General features: G+C 41.6%; 1 protein-coding gene across 3 annotated transcripts in view; it reads right to left on the bottom strand.

Annotated features, from left to right (window-relative positions):
- The window catches only part of LOC132156182 (zinc finger protein 423-like), a 161,624-nt gene that overhangs the window by 66,971 nt on the left and 74,618 nt on the right, over nt 1-20,035 (bottom strand). For 2 of the 3 annotated variants that reach the window (XM_059565076.1, XM_059565074.1), the window contains 3 exons: nt 12,266-15,696; nt 11,493-11,577; nt 4,506-4,526 (listed from right to left, as the gene is read on the bottom strand). In XM_059565076.1, coding sequence (XP_059421059.1) covers nt 4,506-4,526; nt 11,493-11,577; nt 12,266-15,696 — 3,537 coding nt within the window. The remainder of the gene's footprint in view (nt 1-4,505; nt 4,527-11,492; nt 11,578-12,265; nt 15,697-20,035) is intronic. The other variant, XM_059565075.1, reaches the window with a different exon arrangement.

Raw genomic sequence — 20,035 nt, forward strand, 5'->3', positions numbered from 1 at the left:
GTATCAACTGCACAGCTCTGCTTTGCTGACGTCAATTAGGGTTCTTGCAAGTGCTATACCTTGCCCCCACCACTCTCAAAAATGAATGGGAACTTCAGGCTTCGAAAAGGCAGCAAAAGCATCATTGAAATGGTCTAAATGACCACACACCATATTTAATGTCTTTGGAGCCATATGATAAGCTTTTTAAGAGGGAAAGACACAAATTTAAGTTTAGAACCAAAAAAGACAGTATCATTGACTGTATCAAGGGATTCATTGAATGATTTATTAATACACTGGAAATTAGTAGTTCCCTTATGAATTCTCATGAAGGAAATCTAACAATAATGAAATAGATCCATTCTGTTCCTCACACAAAGTTATCAGAAGACTTCAGAAGACTTCAGAACATTTCTGTCCTTTTTGAAACTTTAAAGATTCAGTCCATTCATTGTAATGGAAAAGAACATCCAGAACATTATTAAAAAGGGAAAAAAGAATATCAATAAATGTGTAACGTCATGTGCACGTAAGTCCTCTTCGTCAGCTACGACAGATGCCACTGTCACTCGAGAAAAAAATTTCTAAATACTTAACGAATTAAGTGAGGAGCAAATTGCGGCTGGCCCCCTTTCATTATGCACAGATAGGCAGACAGCTTGTTTGTCTTTTTAACAATTACCGCACGGCATGGAAAGGGAGGGTTGGGAGGCTGACGAGCTCCTGATATCGCCGCTCCTTCCCCTCCACGGCAGCTGGCTGAGACACACCTGGACAGATCTGGGATGGCGGGAAGGGAAATGGGGAAAACGGGGCAGCTGCACCTCTACCAGATTTACCCGAGAAAGATGTACGCACATGCTGCTAACATACCAGCAGGTCAAAGATTCATCAGATCTAGCGCTTCCTGTGTCAGAGATCATGACATATCTGTAAACCTGATCAACTTAAGACACGTTCCTCTGCAGTCTTTTTTCTTAGCACACCTGCAACCCCTACCCATGCGATTATGCCACGTCGCATGCAAGTGTACCTCATTTTCCATTCTGTTCCCACACCTTTTGGAGGAGGCTCCCCCTGAACAGTTCTCTTATAGATCTCCAAACAGCTTGTAATTACCTTTAATAAACAGCATAAGAAGCAAATCAAGCGCAAATGTGGCAAAATGAGCTCTCAGGGGGATCAGACATCACTCAGCCTTGCAAACAAACATTTCGGCAAAACACTGCTGCCTCACTCCCTTTTCAACATGACATTCTCTGTGGGGGCTATTCAAAGGAGGGAGAAAGGAAGAGAGAGAAAGAGACAGTAAATTAATGAAATAGGTGGTGTTTGGTCAATGTCATGGAGAAATTTAGGGGTCATGTGCCACCACAGCATGTTTGAGCTTGAATGTCAAGTCATACACAGATCTCCATACAGCACAATAAAAATGCATGACATATAAGTATCGTACTGGTTATTTGCCTTGTCTTTAAATTAACACAACGCTATAAATTACATATTCAACACTATAAATTAATCATAACATTGTTGAATGTACACAAAACACAAATACATTATAATTTTAATGATTTATGGTAAATGTATTTAGAAGAAAAATGCATAGAAAATTATAACATCAGCTATATATTGGTTATCAGTGCATGTATGTTTGTGTGTGTGTGTGTGTGTGTGTGTGTGTGTGTGTGTGTGTGTGTGTGTGTGTGTGTGTGTGTGTGTGTATATATATATATAATAAAGAAATGTCTTCAGCACCAAATCAGCTTATTTGAACGATTTTTATTTATTTTTATTCTGAAGACTGGATTAATGGCTGTTAAAATAAATGACATTTTACATTAATAATTATTTCGGATTGTAATAATGTTTCAAAATTTAGCTGTTAAAATAAAAGCAGCCTTGGTGAGTATAAAATACTTTTAAAAACTTTTTTCAAAATCTTACCGACCCCACACTTTTAAACAGCAGTGTATACAGGTTATGCAATGATTTGCTCAATAAGTAAAACATGATTTACAGTCAGACGGCTGCCGCCAACAGGGTCATCAGGACCCTGATTTGAAGCTTACCAAACTAATACATAAAACATAAAATGCTGATTTTATATGATTTTATTAGGTGAGAAGAATGAGACCACAGACTGATACCATAAAACTAGTAAAAGCTATGCCATAAATCGGTTACCAGGGGCAACTATTTAGTCAAGCAGTCATTACACAAAAATATTTGAGTGCAGAATGACCAATCAAAATCATGTATTCAGGACACCTGAGAAGTAAAACTTTAACATATGCAGATGTGCATGTGTTTAACTGTGCCCGTGTGTTGCATTGATTTGGTTAAGCTCCACTCCCTCAATCTTTCTCTTTCCCTCTCTCTATTCACCTCTAGCAGCGCACCCTCCATCATCCCCCTCAAACGTTGCCCGGCTCCTATGAGGTTCCGGCTGGCTAACTCCAGGTGGTCTATGATGTGCATGAGGGGCTGTCATCTGTTCCCATGCTCACGTACTTGCCACATGGGCTGCAGTAGAGAACGCCACACCATTAACAAGCCATAAAAACCAACCCAACCCTTTTAAAACATCAGAACACTGAGGAATAACTGCTCTCACCAAAGCCACTCAACCTAACATCGGCTCAGCGCGCACAATAGAGACATCAGGGGCTGGATAACAGGGAGTGACATGCAATGTGAAGGAATGATGATTTCTTTTGCTCTCATGACTACAGAATGGAGGGGGCTGGAGTATGGCTACACACACACACACACACACACACACAGTGTGGCCCTAGGCTAGACACTGGCTTGCTCGTGTACAGGCACCCAGTGAAGTGAACCCTCATCCACATTATCTACATCCATTGACTCCTAAAGCTTCTTGTGTGCTGCCTCATTAAGTCTGCACTGACACAGAGAGACCGCGCCAGGTCTCCTTTAGTAGCCAGCCTCCGTGCATGTGTGTGTGTGTGTGTGTGTGCGTGTATTTGTGTAAGTGTGCGTCTGTCTCTACAGCATGAGCTGGGCATCAGCTCCAGCAAAATAAAGAGCCTGCACTGCTCTGTGGCATCACTTTCTGTTAAAAAAAAAAAAAAGGCACCGGTCAACTTTATCACAACGAGACAACAATCAATCCCACGATCCTTCACTCTGCACTAAAGAAATAATCTGACTTGTGTGACTGCTTGGTTCCATGAAAACAGATTTTCGACAAATAATAGCTGTGATGTGACGAGACAAAGATTCAAATATGGAAAAGCGCACCCACAGTTGAGAGAAGAAGACTATTATGACATCACAGAGAACACCCTGGGGTCAAACGGCAAGCATCTATGTGGCGTTGCCTTGACAACACATGTGCGACTCCCGCTTCAGGCTTTAGAATCACTGGGATGAATAACTAAGAATCAGCGGTGACATTAGCGATACTCTCTGGAGAGCAGCCTCATTCAGGTTTATGTGCGTTCATGCCCTTGGCCCAGCCCCATGCACAAATAACCACTATGACAATGTGTGTGTGCATTGGTGTTGTAAACTGGCAGAGGGAATGCGGTATAGAAATCAAATGACATAATATAAGTAAGGTCACACCCTTTTAAGCTCCTTTTGACACGACATTCTATATTCATATTTAAATCATATCTCATGAACTGTATATTCCGAATTAAATGTATTTTAAATTCCAATTCAGTTTCTGTATTTAAAATAATGCAACAAACAAGACGCAGAATTGCATTTTAAATTTGAATGTATAGAAGAATTAAAAATAAACAGAATTGAAATTCTAAGAAATGTACTCAAAGAATACATTTTACTGAAGCTAGAAAAACTCTTTCAAAGTTGTGAAAAAAAATTGACAGCTTTGAAGTATTGATAGATAAAGACAGAAAGACAGTTTCAAAATGCTTTATTTACTCTAACAAAGCTCCAAAAATATTTTGTTCCAAGATCACTGAATACACCACAATCGCCCACATTTATACTGAAACAACAACTACTCTGTGTTAACAAGGAGGAAGGTAGGATAGATAGTAGGATAGAAAAGCCACTATTATTCCATAGTATAAACTAAACCAGCATGACAAGAAAATACTATTACTCCACTTGATATAAAAAAGAACAACAAAAGCGAGATGTTGGGAAAATCCACAAACACATTATTATTGTAATCCTATCACAACGTAATTCAGGATTTGCAAAGACTGTTGTGGAAGGGTGGGGGCTCCTGAGTAAAAGCCATTTCTCATTTCACATGCTGCAAAAACAGTCTGTTTAATTCTGAGGGTTAAAGAGAGCATGGAAAATGAGCATGAAAACTAAATTATGGGGACCTGAGGGAAAATAAATGAATGAAAAATGAAAAAAGTATGGCATGACCCCTTTATGTGACCAATCATGCACTGTTCTGTACTATAGCCCCGGTCCTTCTACTCAAGCAGTAAGAGATGTATGTGTGCTTGAGGGGGGTCATTCATTCAAATAATCTAGCTAAGAATGGAAAGAGATAAGGGGGAACAAACCTTGCAGCTGGCCGGGCTCTCCTGGGCCGTCCGACAGGCAGGGAGGGTGGAAAGAGAAGGCAGGGTGACAGTTAGTCAGCAGCTCTATGATCACATGAGGGTTAGATGGTGGAGGTGGGGTCAGACATGGGGCTCATGGCTCACTCATGATGACCGTATGGAGGGAGACTGGGCTGCCATGGTTTTGCATGTCTTAAAATGTCAAAATACAGTAGAACTAGAAAAATAAGCATTGTTATGGTGTGAGTTCCTTCTAAAATGATACTTTTGTCATAATTTACTCACCCTCTTGTCATTCCATATAAATAATAAGAACAACTTTTTAAATGAAGCCAAAATTTGATAAACTATTCCTTTCGCAATCATTATCCTAACAAGCTTCCAGTGGTTTGTCATAAACAAATGAACAAACTTTTAAGGAATAGTTCACCCAACTCACCCTTCGTGTCCAAACCTATATAACTTTATTTTATCTGCAGAATGCAAAATAATATTTTTAAGAATGTTGAAACTGTTTTTGACCATATAATGAATGGCACATGGGTCTAAAACAACACTGGACCCCATATACTCACCTTCATGTCGTTCCCAACCTGTATACATTTCTATCTTGTGCTGAAGACAGAAGATTAATATTTTGAAAAACGTTGATAACCAAACAATTTCAGTTCCCATTGACTTTTATTGCATTTCTTTGTCCATACAATGAAAGTCAATGGGACACCGAAACTGTTCAGTTACCAACATTCTTCAATATATCTTCTTTTGTGTTCCACAGAAGAAAGGAATTCATATAGTACAGATTTGGAACAACATGACAAAATGGACCTTTTGGGTGGACTATCCCTTTAACAACTTTGTATATGATGTACAAGAGTGTGTCCTCTAAAGTTCAATCATGAACATTTATTTACAGATCACAGCGGTGCAATACAAGAGACTCTGGAAAAGTGAACCGGAGAGAGAAAAAAGCAATACAGCTGAGACGAGTGAGGGAGAATCAGCATTGGATGGAGGGGGGTGATGAGGCTGGCTACAGCTCAATCCACTAATAAAGGCAGATGAAAGGGAGGTTAAACACAATATGCTAATTGAAATGTGTTGGCTGATTAAGGGCGATTGAGAGGAGAGTGGACGTGCTGTGAGTTCTGTACGCCGGTGATTAGGGCAACATTAGTGTCTGCATGCTATTCCTTGTGATGTGCCCAAATGGACGGATGGAGATCGAGGTGGGGGTGGATGGAGAGGTGAAATGAGTAAAGCCTCCTTCTGCTCGCCTCTCCTACAGTTCCTATACACTCACTCAACATGAAAAGCAAAGAAAAACACAGAAAACTTATCAAACCCCAAGGACTGCACTGAGGCCTGGAAAACAAACCAGCCTATGTGCGTCTAGCCTGCCTAGCAAAACACAAACATTATAAAACATCACAACTTATCACAAGGAGTGTCGAGAACATGTCAAGGTGGAAGTATGGGATACTAGGCAGAGTTCCTCGCTTTATTGTTTGAGAGGCCTTGTGTTTTGTGTCTGCTTGTTTGTTACTCAAGCTTATTTTCCCCTCTCTTGTCTTGCTTATCTGTCAGTCTGTCTGTATTTTTATTACTATTATTTTCCGGTGCACAATCTTTTGTGTGTGAAGGTCTCTCAGGAGCACAGGGGATTTTTTTTTTCTGCAGGCTTTATTGTTTTCGGCTGCTCAGCTGTAGACCCACGGGGTGCCCCCTGCAGGTGTGAGAGTGTGTCTGTACTTATACGTGTGTGTGATTTCTAGCATTTGCTCTCAAGAGTGTGCACTTTCGTCGACTCTCCCCCGCCAACAGGGCGCGCCGCTGCGTAGAGGTGATCATCAAGGGGTGCTGTGCTAAATGAAGACTAAAATTAAAAGCAGTGCACTGAGATGCCTGTGACTATGCTGGCACATCCCCGTGAGGGTGGCCTGACAGTGGGACACGACATCTTTTTGCCCCCAAACGAACAGCCTTGCTCAGAGGGGTTCTGTTATATTAATATGAATATAAACCCACTGAGCTGGATCGAGCTCCCCTTCTAATTTTCATCTGCATCCCTGTCATTTCAGGAACAAATCAAAATGGCATCTTTTATGTGCTTGTAGTTCCAAAGAGTAATTTTAAATATTTTTTTCTTTAATAGAAGCTATAGTGTGTGACAGGAACTTTTATGATGCACTCCTGCATTATCATACATGCTAACTGCTGTATTCTGACCCTTAACAGAGTGAAATAAAGGGATAGTTCACCCAACAATGAAGATTCTGTCATTATTTACAAGGTATTTTATTTATTCTTGGTAAAGAGAACATAACATATGAATTATTTTTATTATAAGTGAAAAGTTCACACAACTAAATGCCACAACACACCAAAATTCTCAGCTCTACTCCTTGCGTCCAGTCAGCCTGTGTCTTGGCTAAGACAGGTCTTGGTGTGGGGCAGTGAATGTGTGTAGTGCAGTGTCTGAGAGGTTTTACACCAGCTCTGTGCTTCTGGATGGGGTGTAAAAATATTACCGTTATGGACCTTTTTCACATTTCCGGGTTTCACAAGTCGTCAGAGATGGGTAAACTTCTATAGCAGTGAATGGGAGACTACCACAAATATATTTTTTTTCATTCCCATTTGCTCAAATAGCAAAGGAAAAACTCAGTGACATGACTTTCAGTGAAATTTACTTTCACTCCCATAGACGCTGTATTAGAAACACCCTTGCATTAGCATTATCTAGTTTTTGCAAAGGTATGCAAAGTTAATATAATACGAAGTATAGTGTTATAAATGCAAAAAACATTATATACGATACTGATGACCACTGAAATGCATCATCACAGTCTTGTGAAAAGGGACCATTGCAAGGATTCTGTTTCTCTAAGAGTCCATCTCTACTGTATTTCCCACAAACAGCCCTGTAGTATGACAAATTAAATCACAGCCATTTAATACAATCTGCCAATTAATATGAGACTATAAAAAACTGCATGTATAAAAAATATACAAAAAAAGGTTTTTGATGGCAACTACTCATGTTATGTAAATAGATTCATTTTACATATATCTGAATCACAGTGTGCACTAAAAAGTCTATTTCAGAAAATATCATTTATTTTCAGAATTAAAAAAATAAAAAATAACACAACTGTCAAGTTCAAGCAGACCAATGGGATAAGATCACTTTGCAGGTTGACTTTGAAGTGTCAAGTCAATGAGAGAAGATCCTGAGCAGATGCTGAACAGACGTTACTGCAACATGAAACTAATGATAATGCAGTATAAAAACCACACAGTAAATAAAAGTCTGCATGACCTGGTGCAGTCTGGAGCCGTCGGTTGTTTGATGAAATCAGGGCAACGTTAATGAAATTCATTTTTCTCGTACACACGGATTGCCGCCTCCGTGCTAAGGAAAATCGTTACGCGGTCTCTCCGCACAGAGACAAACGTCTACATTAAATAATCACACAGCTTCAATCAACAGGCAGGGAAACATAAACCCACATTCCTCCAGGCTCACCGCCTCCTGGAGAACCGAGCGCTGATCGCATTCGCCTGCCTCACCAGTCAGATTAATTAAAACACTAGGCTTTTTCCACCCCTCCCATCTCAGTGTAATCAAGCTCTTTTGCAGCAAACCGCAACAGCCTGAAATCTTTATTGATTCCCTTACCTATGCTCAATGCAGGTTACACGCAAATGCAGGCAGCAAAGATTTGAAACGACACCAATATAATGTAAACCTAAATTAAAGATCAAGTCACAAAACCTCAAGGTGCCCTAACCACCTGAAGCATGCCTTAGGAAGACTTCAGGTGTGTAAAACGAATGTTAAAGGTGTGTGTGGGATTTTTTATTTTTTAATTTGTGAGATGAAAGTCTCTTGTGATTGGTGCAGGTTCCTCTTGGGGTGCTGGAGGAGCAAAGTGACGATACAGAAAATGACACAGGCAGTGTGCTAATGCAGTAGTGGGGCGCTCACAGGAAGGACACAAGAGAAAAGAGGAGAGGAACATAAGGGAGCAGATGTTGCAAATTTGAGGAGGCAAACTGATTGAGATGAGGTGTCACCTCAGCCTACTGGTGACTGTTAGAGTGAGAGAGGGGAGGGGGATGGAGCTGGAAATAGTGAGAGGAAGGGGGGGGCTAGGTGAGGTATGATCACACCTTGGCAAAAAGGTAGGACGACTGAAACGGGGAAACGTGTGTCTGTGTATACACAAGCAGGGAGGGTGACTGTCTGGTGAATGCGTCTGTCTGTGTATGCAATCTCTTATCAGAAGTGTCAATCATATATAAGAGCAGGTATGTCTGGGTAGGAATGCACAGGGACTTCCACTCATCAACTACATTTACATCTTATATATGCAATGACCACACTCACAGCTACTTTTGGCAGAGATGCACACATGAATATGCATAGTGAAAGCACTGATGAAACACGGAAGGTGGAGAGATCAAATTGATCAAGTGATTTCCACAGTTTCCACAGCTGCAGAAGTGTGGCAAAAAGCACAAAGCTAAATTTTTCTATTTAACACGGCAGGAGAAGAGCATGTAGCCTACTAAATACTCACTCAGTAAGCTCAAGTCAAATAATCGGCAACAATTAAATATAAGGATGTCACAGTGAAACTACATTGAATCCATTTGCTGTCAAAATTCAGCTATTTCAGTAATTGTTTGTTATTGACATGACAAATCAAAAAGTACACCTAATATAAATGAGGCTGTCTAAAACATGACTAATTCCTACATTTCTGCATACAATTATTATAAGAAAGGACCATTCTTGATTTAACATGAATTATCGTAAATTTAATTTCTTGAATTGCTTGAAAGTAAGATATTTAAGAGTAAGGTATTTTTATAAATGCATTTGTTCATAAATAAAATGCCTAAACTGATTCCATCTACACTGTTCTGGAAAATAAAAAAGGGCTTTCAAAATCTGACCAGCACATATGACTGTGATTAAAGTATGAGGCTGGTTGTGGTTGTCAGTCTATATACAGCCAAATAAAAACTATTACTATGACTATTATCCTTGGTGACTCCAAATGTTTTACAAGTGATCACGGAGCTAATGTAAGTATCCCTTTTGTATATGTTTATTATTATTATTATTTTGGTTAAACAAAACAAAAAAACTTGCACTGTGCATGCTTGCAAATTCCAGCGTAAAAGGCAGGTTAAAATATCAGAGTCTTATAATAGCCTCACTAGTCACATATCAAAGCTGACAGATAGTATAGCTATTTCATGATTGCTTCGAAATCTCAAAAAGAAAGAGTAAGACAGAATGCAAAAGCGCTAAAACTAGAACTCCTTTGTGATCTCGCTTCAATTTTCTGGTGCCTAACGCAAAGTCTGATAAAGGTTAATACACGACTCCCGTTTAATTATTCAAAGAAGTCATCTATCTTTGAAGAAGGGTGGAAAAATAATAAAATGGCAACGGCACTTAAAATAATCTGCCTCAATTCCATAATTAATCTCCTCCAGCTTTTCTGACAATTATGATGTTAATTAACCCAAAATTCCCTTCATGGCGATGGGAAGAGACATATGATCCGCCTCACCATCTCACACGCAGCCTTTATCTCTAGCATTAGTATCTTCAGAAAGGAAAAGAGAGAGACGATGGAGGGATGAATGGAGAGAGCACTCAGCATGGCCAAATTGGATTGTGTTGGTCTGAGATTGGGCAGGCTGGATGCAGTTAGATTGAAATTGAATGGTGAAGGGTCAGGTGTGATGGGAAAGAGGGATGGGAGAGAGATAGGTGGATGGATAGAAACAGGGTGGGAGGTTAAAGTCAGGGCGGTTAATATGAGAATAATTGGGTGCTAAGCACTTCCGTGCTCATTATATGAAGGAGAAAATGAACATGGAACAAAGGGCCCTTGAATTAAACTCAAAATTCCTCCCACCTAATATAAGGACAAACAAAAAGAAAAGTGTCGATTGCGAATGCACACACAAGTCTATGTGGTTAGGCACAATGGCCTTTCGAAAGACAAATGCAGCATGCTCACTAGGCCTCTTAAGAATATATCAGGCGGCTCTGCTCTAGTATTGGCTGTCAGGACTGGAGAAGGCTGGGAAGTTGCTGAGGCTCAGAGCATTGGGCCGTTTGTTCTGTGAAATTACTCACAGGCCCAGCTCGTTAATCTACACTACAGTGTGCTGCAACAGCAATTATTACTTAAAGAATAACAACACCAAGGGAGGAGGCATATAAAACAACTACAGAGAAACTGTTCAGTTAAGCTCATATACTGCAGCCAAGGCCACTAGCCAAAGAAACAAGAAACATGGGAAGGAAAATATCATCTACCAGGAGCCAATCAATAAAAAGTCCCACCCTGCACTCTATGGCATGTTAGCGTTTGAGGAAACACATTTGAAAGATTCCGATAACATAATTAGATAAGCCATAGAGCCCTTATAGTCCACCTAACCTAAAATAATTAGAATTCCTACATTGGTAAATTACACCCCCTCCATGTTCACATGTAGTTACTCTATTCTAAAAATATCTGCAACAAAGAGCAAAATGCATGTAATTGTCCACGACAGTGGCTACAGAAATGAAATGAAGGGGAATAAAAGAACCTAATTGTTTGTTGGCCTTTGCTGAAGGAGCGAGACCTGCAGTCCTGGTCTCGGCTGCATGGTGAAGAGTTAACAGAGCAATCAGACCTGCAGCCGAGGCCTCAGCTGCGTAGTCAAGTGTTAAACAATGGAACAGCTGTTGAGAGCAATGTCTGCACTTCTAGAAATAGAGCTGTTCATTTCACCTGTCTGTCTCACACCTGTGTGCAGGGAGTGAGAGAGAGTGCTGGGGCAAGACTAAGGCAGCAAATAAAGGTAGGAAAGCAGGAGGAGCAACTGGCAAGCAGCCAAACACACACACACAAGTAAATACACACATACACACGCGCACTAGCAAAGGAAGGTATGGGGTCGACTTACCGATCATATGATTGGCAACATGGATCTGGATTTCTCGTTCAGTCTCAAAGGTCATTTGGCATTTGATGCACTGATACGTCTTCTTCTACAAGGAAAGATACAGGGTTGGAATTCACATTGAACAAGCTTTTTAAAAATTTCCACACACTCACATAAAACAGACCTATTCTATGCTGCAATGTGAGGGGAAAAGGCAGAGATTATCCTATCTGTTACACTGAGCTGAGACAAAAGCACAGGTAAAGATTGAGCATTCCTGGAAGTTCACTGTCAATATCAAGTGAAGCGAACAGGCTGTACAATAGCCCAGCAGGATGAAGCTGCTGAACCCTCTGGGGCCAGTAGTAATGTAGCCATGAATTCACACATTTCTCTTTGACTCAGAACACTTTGGGAACACAGGGAACTTATACACTAAAAATACTGCCAGAAAATGGTTGCTAGCAATGCCTCCTCTTTTCAAAAGAAATTGCATAAAATTCTTCTTTGAACTGTCAAAAGAAAAGAGATAATAGGAAAAGAAACACAAAAAGAGAAAAAGTAGAGAAAGAACACAAATCTGAGAACTAGAAGAAAACCTCAAACGACTTAAAAAAATACCCTAAGCAAATATAAAAACATTTTGTGATATAACATTTCTGTTAAATGGCCCTATGCTTATTGACATTGGCTAAGAGTCATCTATGATCTTCTGTTTACACATTGAACTATCAAGTACATTTCAATACCCTTTCAGACAAAAGAACATATAAGTAAGAGGCTTTGACACTTACTTTAGGGACAGGGGAAGCATCTGTAAGTTTCTTAGCTCCACTGGTCTCAGGGCTCATCTCGGGATGGTCCACCTGAACATGGCTTTCCAGGTCTTCCAGGGTCTCAAATTTAACAGCACACTCTGGACAGCGCAGTCCAGTGCCCTTCTCTCCAGCCTCTTGTGGGGTGACAACAACAGTTGGGGACTGGCCATTTGTACCCCGACTCATGCAGCCAGCACAAAGACCGTAAGGCAGGCCGTTCACATCTATCTTGACCAGTTCTTGCTTATTCTTGAAATCTTTGAGACACAGGGCACATTTATAGAGTTTGTGGGCCTGCAGCTGGCCATTGGGAGATGATGAAGCTGATCCTCCTCCTCCACCACTGACCCCAGAAGACGAGAGCTTCTGCATGTGAAAAGTTCCATGGATCTTTAGTTCGAGTGTTGAGGTGACAGTTTGCATGCAAACTACACAGCGGAAGCCTGTGAGGGAGTTCCTCAGATCAGGGTGCATCTGGCAGTGTTCTATAAAGTCTTCCTCACTCTGCAGGGGCATCTTACAGATACGGCAGGTGCCTGTGTCCAGGCTCTTGCTGTGGGTGACCTTGTGCTCAGTAAGAGTAAGAAGTGAAGGGAAGCGTTCACCACAGATGGGACACATGTAGTGTTTTGCTGGGCCACGGTGCGTCTGGGCATGCTCCCTCAAGCCGTTCTCAGAAAAGAAGGTCCGCGAGCAAACATTGCACTTGTGGTTACCCTTGATGAAGTCAGCCTTCTTTTTTCTTGAGCATGCATCGTCCTCACCAGGCCTGATATTATGGTCTCGAAGGCGATGATTTTGAAGCAGAGACTCCATGGTGTAGGCCGCACCACAGATGTCACAGGCATACATTGGCTCTGAGGCATCAAGCTCCTCTTCACCACCGCTAGCTTCATGACTGTTCACTGTTTCCTGATTTCCTCCTTTTAACAGCATGTTCTGCAAATCTGCTTGCTCAGCAGCTGCAGTGGATCCTGCCGTAGAACGCTTAGAGCTTTGAGTCACCCCATTGGGAGTACCATTTTGGCTTCCTCCATTTCCATTGCCATTCCCTCCATCAAAAATGCAGTGTTTCTCTCTGAGATGTCTTTCCAAAAGCACAATGGCATGGAAGGCCTTCCCACAGAGCCGGCAGTTATACTTTTTACTGTGAGTAGTGATGTGACACTGGAGCTCTACTTCTGTGCCAAAGGTCTCCCCACAGAATATGCATTTGCGTGCTTTTCCGGTGGCCCCAGTACTGGTAGGGTGACCCAAATGACTGTGCTTCACATGTAACTGCAGGTCACTTTCTTTGCGGAAGTCCCAAGCACAGGCCGTACAGCGATACATTTTCTTCTCATTGCTGTGCTTGACGGCCAGATGGACTTGTATAGACACCTTTGAGTCAAAGACTTCCTGACACAGTGTGCAGTGGTACAGCACAAAGGTATGCATGTCTAGCAAGTGCTTTTGCAGATCATCTACAGAAGAGAACTGTTTGTCGCAGCTCTCGCATACGTACTGGGTGGAAGTAGTGGTGTAGTGAATGGTCAAGTGCTGAAGCAGTGCTTCTTGGGAATCAAAGTCCTCTTTGTTGCACTGTGGGCAAGACTGTCTCCTCAGTAGCAGTTCCAGGTGGGACTTGAGATGGGCTTGGAAGCCCTCAAAGCTGGTGAATCGAAGGTCACACTGATTACAGGGATAGTCTCCATTAGCAACTGCTGGAGTGCTATCACCAGTTACCCTATGGCGTTTAGGGGAGGATATCTCCACGTCAGATGAGGCTGGGCTCAAGTCTGCTACTTTGATTTTGCGCTTGTTATTGGCGAGTGGGATGTTCTTGTGATTCTCCTTAATGTGTTTAGTGAGTTTGAGGAGGGAACCGAAGATGGGAGAGTTGGTGCAGTAAGGACAAGAATACACCTCCATGAAGGACTGCGAGGACTGCAAGACTGGGGACTCCATCTTGGTCACACCTCCCCCACTGCTGCAATGGGTCTGTTGGATGTGCTCTGTGAGTGAGGACTCTGTAAGGAAACCCATGGAGCACTGGTTGCAGAAGAAAGCATGGTTGCCCTCCAAAGTGGTGGATCCAGCAACAACACCACCACCAGATAAGCAGTGAGAAACACGAATGTGCTCTTGCAGGCTGTTGATGTCTGCAAACATGTCAGGACAGTAGTTGCAATGAAAGGCAGAAACGTTACTGAACTGCAGAAGGGGGAAGTTTGACGCAGAGCTTCCACTGGATCTATGTGATTTGCGCACATGCTCATTAAGGTTATAGAGAGTAGGCAGGGTTTCCAGACAAAACTGGCAAGTGTGGCTCTGCTGAGGTTTATCTGCATGGATAGTCTTCAGATGAATCTCCAGGACAGCCAAGCTGTTGAAATCTCTCTTGGAGCAATATGGACAACTGTAGGTTACTTTGCCTGACCAGCTTCCATCGTCATGATCAGAAGAAGGTGCAAGCTTTCGTCTACTCTGTCCAGGCTTAAGGGTGGAGTCTGGGGTCGATCCTCTCTCCAGGGAGGCACTGGAATCAGGGGTAGCGCTGCTCATTGATGCCACGCTTCCCAAGACTGGATCAGGACTGGCACTGTGGTTGCTAGAGTCTGGCTGCCGGTGGCTGTCAAGATGGCAATAGACATCCTCTACAGATGGGAACTGCTCAGCACACATGGGACACTTGTGTTTCTTTTTGGCATGCGTTCTATCAATATGGGTGAGTAGAGTGCCTTCATCACTAAAGATTTCAGGGCAGTGGATGCACTGAAGCTCTGCACGGTCTGAGAGCTGGGGATGCTGTGTCAGCACGTGTTTCTCAAGTTCATCTGTCTGACTGAATGTCTCCTCACAGTAATCACACATGTAAAGGTCCTGATCCTGGTCAGCTACATCACTGTTAGATCCATCACGCTTACCCTGGTCTTTCTTTGCCAGGTGTTCCTTGTTCTTCCGATGAGCTTGCATGTGGCTTTGGAGAGAGGAGGTGGAAGAGAAGCCACGCTTGCAAATGCTGCACTTGAATGGTTTGCTGGAACTATGTGTCTTGAGGTGGATCTTGAGATGATCGCTGCGAGAAAATGCTGCCTCGCACTCCTGGCAGCTGTATTTCTTGTCACCGGTGTGCAGCTTGACATGACGATCACGGCTACGCTTGTGTTTGAACAAACGACTGCAGAAGGTGCATTTGAAGGGCAGCTTGTCACTGTGGATCTGCTCATGGCGCTTCAGGTAGCTGAGGCGACTAAAGGATTTGTCGCAGAACTGGCAGGGATAAGGCAGGCCAGAGCCCCCTTCTTCCTCCCCTGTGCCCATGCCCATATCGCAGCAGCCATCCCCTAGCATCTGTGAAGGCGATGCCATGTCTTTGCTAGAGGGAGAGGACGCCACCCAGGAGAACCCCGGGTCATCATCACCATCTGCAATGCAAAACACAGACAGAATTAAAATGTTAAAGAGGCAGAGAAAATATCAAAATAGAAGCAAATAACTAAAGACAACAAACCCCAAAGGAGTACAGAAATAAGGACAAAGATGTATTTTTTTATCCTCTTATCCTCCCTCAGCAAACAAGCTCATGCCTTTATCCCATAGATTTGGATCTGCTTTATCATATTTTTCATTATGGTCACCAGATTGAAAAGCTTCTCAAAAGTGATAAGAGCATATTCAGAAAGGAAAGCCCCTTTACTGGACAATGCAAACAAAATCATAGCACTGGATTATTTATGTTTTTTTCATTATTTGTGCAAATACATGGCCAGTCTAGATTAATGCAGGCATACATTATACAAAGATATACAAAGCGGGTTGCTCTTAATTCTGTCCTGCTTTGTGTAATCTGATGGGGCCTGACACAGTCCACACGTCATCTATTTAGCATCTCAACTAGCAGACTCCGAAGGAAAGCAAGGGAGAGAGCTCATGACTTATTGAGCAGGGATGCTGCAAGCACAAAGTCCCACTGCGGCTCAGACAAACACAGAATTTTCTATCAGTGCACTGTTTGTTTGCTTTATTTTCTCTAAGTTGTATGTTCACTTTTAATGCAATGAAAGAAGCCTCTGGTTTAACAGATCCAGAAAAAAAAATGTTTACAGAGGATAACACTCCACATACCCTAAAAGCTCCATTCGCACTCACAAGCAAAATGTAACAATGGCCTCCTATGCTCAGTATTCTAATTAGAAATGAAAACCCACTGAAACAGTCACAATCATGACCTAATGCAATGGAAAAACAGGGGGGAAAAAAGAACAAAGAAAGTGCATAACCTCAGCGTGTATTGTATAAACTAATAACTCCATATGGCAGTTGTAGGTTTTTACTTCCGCCCACTACTCTCCCATTACACAAAGGTGAGCACAGCAGAATTTGTAGAAAATAAATTCAAGTGATGAATTGATCCACTTTAAAATGTAGGTACTGTGCAGAACAAATAAATCTCCATGGGGGTTTGTGGGTAGAAATTTGTTAAACAATAAATTATGAATTTAGCTATAATCGAGAAATGAATTCAGAGCTGGAGTAACAAAAAGGTTAAAAATAGAGATATCAGTAAAGGAGTAAAATAAGAGAAGGAGGTGTGACATTAAGAAAGATGTCATTCTATAAAATGGGAGCCTTTTCCAGGTTAAGGTAATTTTTGTAAGATTCAGATTTATAATTTAAGTATTTCATAAATTAAGTTGTGGCAATTCGAGGTAAATTAATGTATTTAATATATGTTGGATTTACTTCCCCTACTGTTGAAAATAATAAAAGGAAAAAGTAATTTAAAAAAAGGCATTTAGATTTTTTTGACTTTTGAAAAGTTCACGTCTTAAAAGGATGATGATGCCATAAGAGGTTTTTTGGTCCATGCCATTTTTAATACACAAAGATAAATAGGTTGTCTTAATATATCAAATAAAAAAAGAACTCGTATTTGTGCCCATATGTACCCTCTTCTGTACCCCTTTAATTTTTTTCAGTCTCTCTCACTTTCTCAGATTACATTTACAGTAGCACCTCTCACATACCTCCTCTGTCTCTTTCCCCTCCCTCCTTCAAGTACAGTGCCCTCCCCCTGTTCTGTTCTCATGCTTTTGTGTCCATGCCAGGATAAGAGCCATCCCAACACAACCTAAAACCCTTGCAACACGGGAGAGAAAGTGTTGCAGAGGCCCAATGAAAAGGCCCAGATGAAAAGCCCATAAGGGACTTAACCGTGGTGAATTCTTTGGCTGCACAATGAGACCGTGGCCCCTGACAGGCCATTCTCTGATCCAGCCACTGTGGAGGTGAGAGGGGGCGGGTATGGTGGTGATGGTGGGGGTGCAGACTAACAGGTAGGCCCTTTCTGCTGAGACACAAACATGTACCACAGTGCAAGAGATACAAAGAAACACTTGCTTGAGTTCAGAGCCAGAAAAAATTAGGGAAAAAAGAGGCAGAGTACAGGAAAAGAATGAAGCCCAAAAGAAAAAAAAAACCTCCTGGCACATGTGGTCATTCTGGTGAATTATAAATCTATTAATGCTAATGCAATCCCTCTGACTGCGACAGAATGTGAGAAATCACTTTTGAGAAAGAGGGAGATTATAGTCATTAAATAGCTTTAATCCTCAGAAGTGTGGCTGTCGGAAAATGGAAGATCACATGGCTTTTAGGGGGCTTTTGTCATCTGTCCACAGGGGGACTTGGCAAGAGCACTAAACAGGGTAAGAAATTTCAATGAAAAGTTAAATTAGAAAAGAAACAGAAAGAAAAAAAGTGAGGGGGGAGAGAGAGAAAAGAACTGGCGACTGAAATGAGTGCGAAAACATGGGGCTCCTTCCACACTCCCGCTCTTTCCACATTTTTAAGGCATGACCGACCTTCCCTTTCATTTCAGATTTTCTCCCTTTCTGACAGTTTGTTTCTCACTTGTTCCACATTCCATTCCCGAACTTTCTTTCAAGTTGTGACTCATTACCAAATTAACAGGCTGCTCTGGTGGTTGCCCCTGGCGCTGGCCTTCTCCCAGGAAGGGTGTAGCGAGGGTGGGAAGAATGGGTAGACAGGACTGGCAGAAGGACACATTCTGATGTCCAGGGATGGGCCTGCCACCCTGCCTCGAACGGGGCCTGGTAATTGGAACCATGATAACAGAAACACAGGGTGATGGTGGCAGCCACCCCAGCACCTAATCTGCAGATAATTCTAGGAGTTTCAAGAGCATACCCCCACCCAGCCCCCCCCAAAACCCCCACCCACCCTGCGCAGACCCTCATGCCTCCACTGGACAGGGCTGGGCTGAACCACATTGGGCCAGTTAATGGGGTAGCCAAAGCACTGGCATGCCAGGCCGGAAGCGTGGTGGAAGACGGTAATGAAGACGTGCTCGGTCTGATGTCTGTCCTCTTTCCTCTTTATCAGACACAAGGACAGATAGAGAAAGGGGGAAAAAAGAGATCCCCTCTATCTCTCCCAACACCAGAGCTGTGGATTTTATGAATGCCCCTACCAACACAGGCCAAACGTCAGAGCCAAAACAGGCTAGTGTGTTCATTAGCACTTGGAGGCATATACAACAGGCCTACACTTATGACATACAGCACTGCTTTTCCCCTTCTGGAACAATACACCATCCAAAAACAATACAGCAGTTCCACAATGATTAACACACTGAAATTGATGCTACATGGGAGATGAGGTTAAATATCACCACTTCTACAACAACTGCACCAACACTAAACCAGCTTCGCATTCATTCCAACATATTCTATTCGAACTTGACAAATGAAGGCAAACGTTCTGGTTTTGGCCTGATTAATCTAATCATCCATCTAGGTTAGATGCCACTACGAACATCTCACTTTATCCTAAAATCCTTTTTAAGTATTTTGCTTCAGAACTACTCAGAAAATGTCTGTTATCAAAAATTTTTTTTTTTTAAATCCAGTCAACATTATAATATAATATAATATAATATAATATAATATAATATAATATAATATAATATAATATAATATAATATAATATAATATAATATAATATAATATAATATAAAATTTATAAGGTCCAGTCATGGAAAACCAGAATGTTTACAGAGTATTTTTCAGCACCAAAATTATTGCTGGAGAAGTTTAATAATTTTTCCACAAATGTTTTATTTCAGAACTACAGCCAGAACCTATTTTAAATTATAAATAGGATTTATCAGTGACTGCAGATGTCAACAAGCTAATGCTGTTAGCCTCAAGCTATGCTAATTATAATAGTAATGGACCTTAGTAAAGGTAAATGCCATATTAAATTTGACATAAAAATGAGGCTAGATGTAGATCCTGTACAAGGTTATTTCATGGTGCTAATGGCTCAGCCGACGAAACACTGAAATGAGCTCTTTATAAAAAAGAGTTAAAAAAAAAAAATTTAAACAGAAAAAAAAAAAAGGCGAGGTATGATTAGACATGACTCAGGATGTTTAAGATATTGAATGGACTTTACATCTAAACCTCACAGCAGGATTTTTATGCATGTCAGATAGGGATAGACGATATTAGATTTTGCCAATATCCGATATGCAGATATTTTTCAAATCATTATGGCAATCATTCAGGCAAATGTTCACTTTAAGAATGTCCACATTGCTGATGTGAGCTTTTCACTATCCCACCCTGAGCACATGTAAGCTTATTTGTCTTTTCGGCAAGGTATATTTGCAGAAAGTCTTGCTGATGCCAAGTTTACATTTCAAGCTTTTATGGGGTGATTCCAATAATGTTCCAATAA

This window comes from Carassius carassius, chromosome 13 (assembly GCF_963082965.1).
Source record: "Carassius carassius chromosome 13, fCarCar2.1, whole genome shotgun sequence".
Lineage (NCBI taxonomy): Eukaryota > Metazoa > Chordata > Actinopteri > Cypriniformes > Cyprinidae > Carassius > Carassius carassius.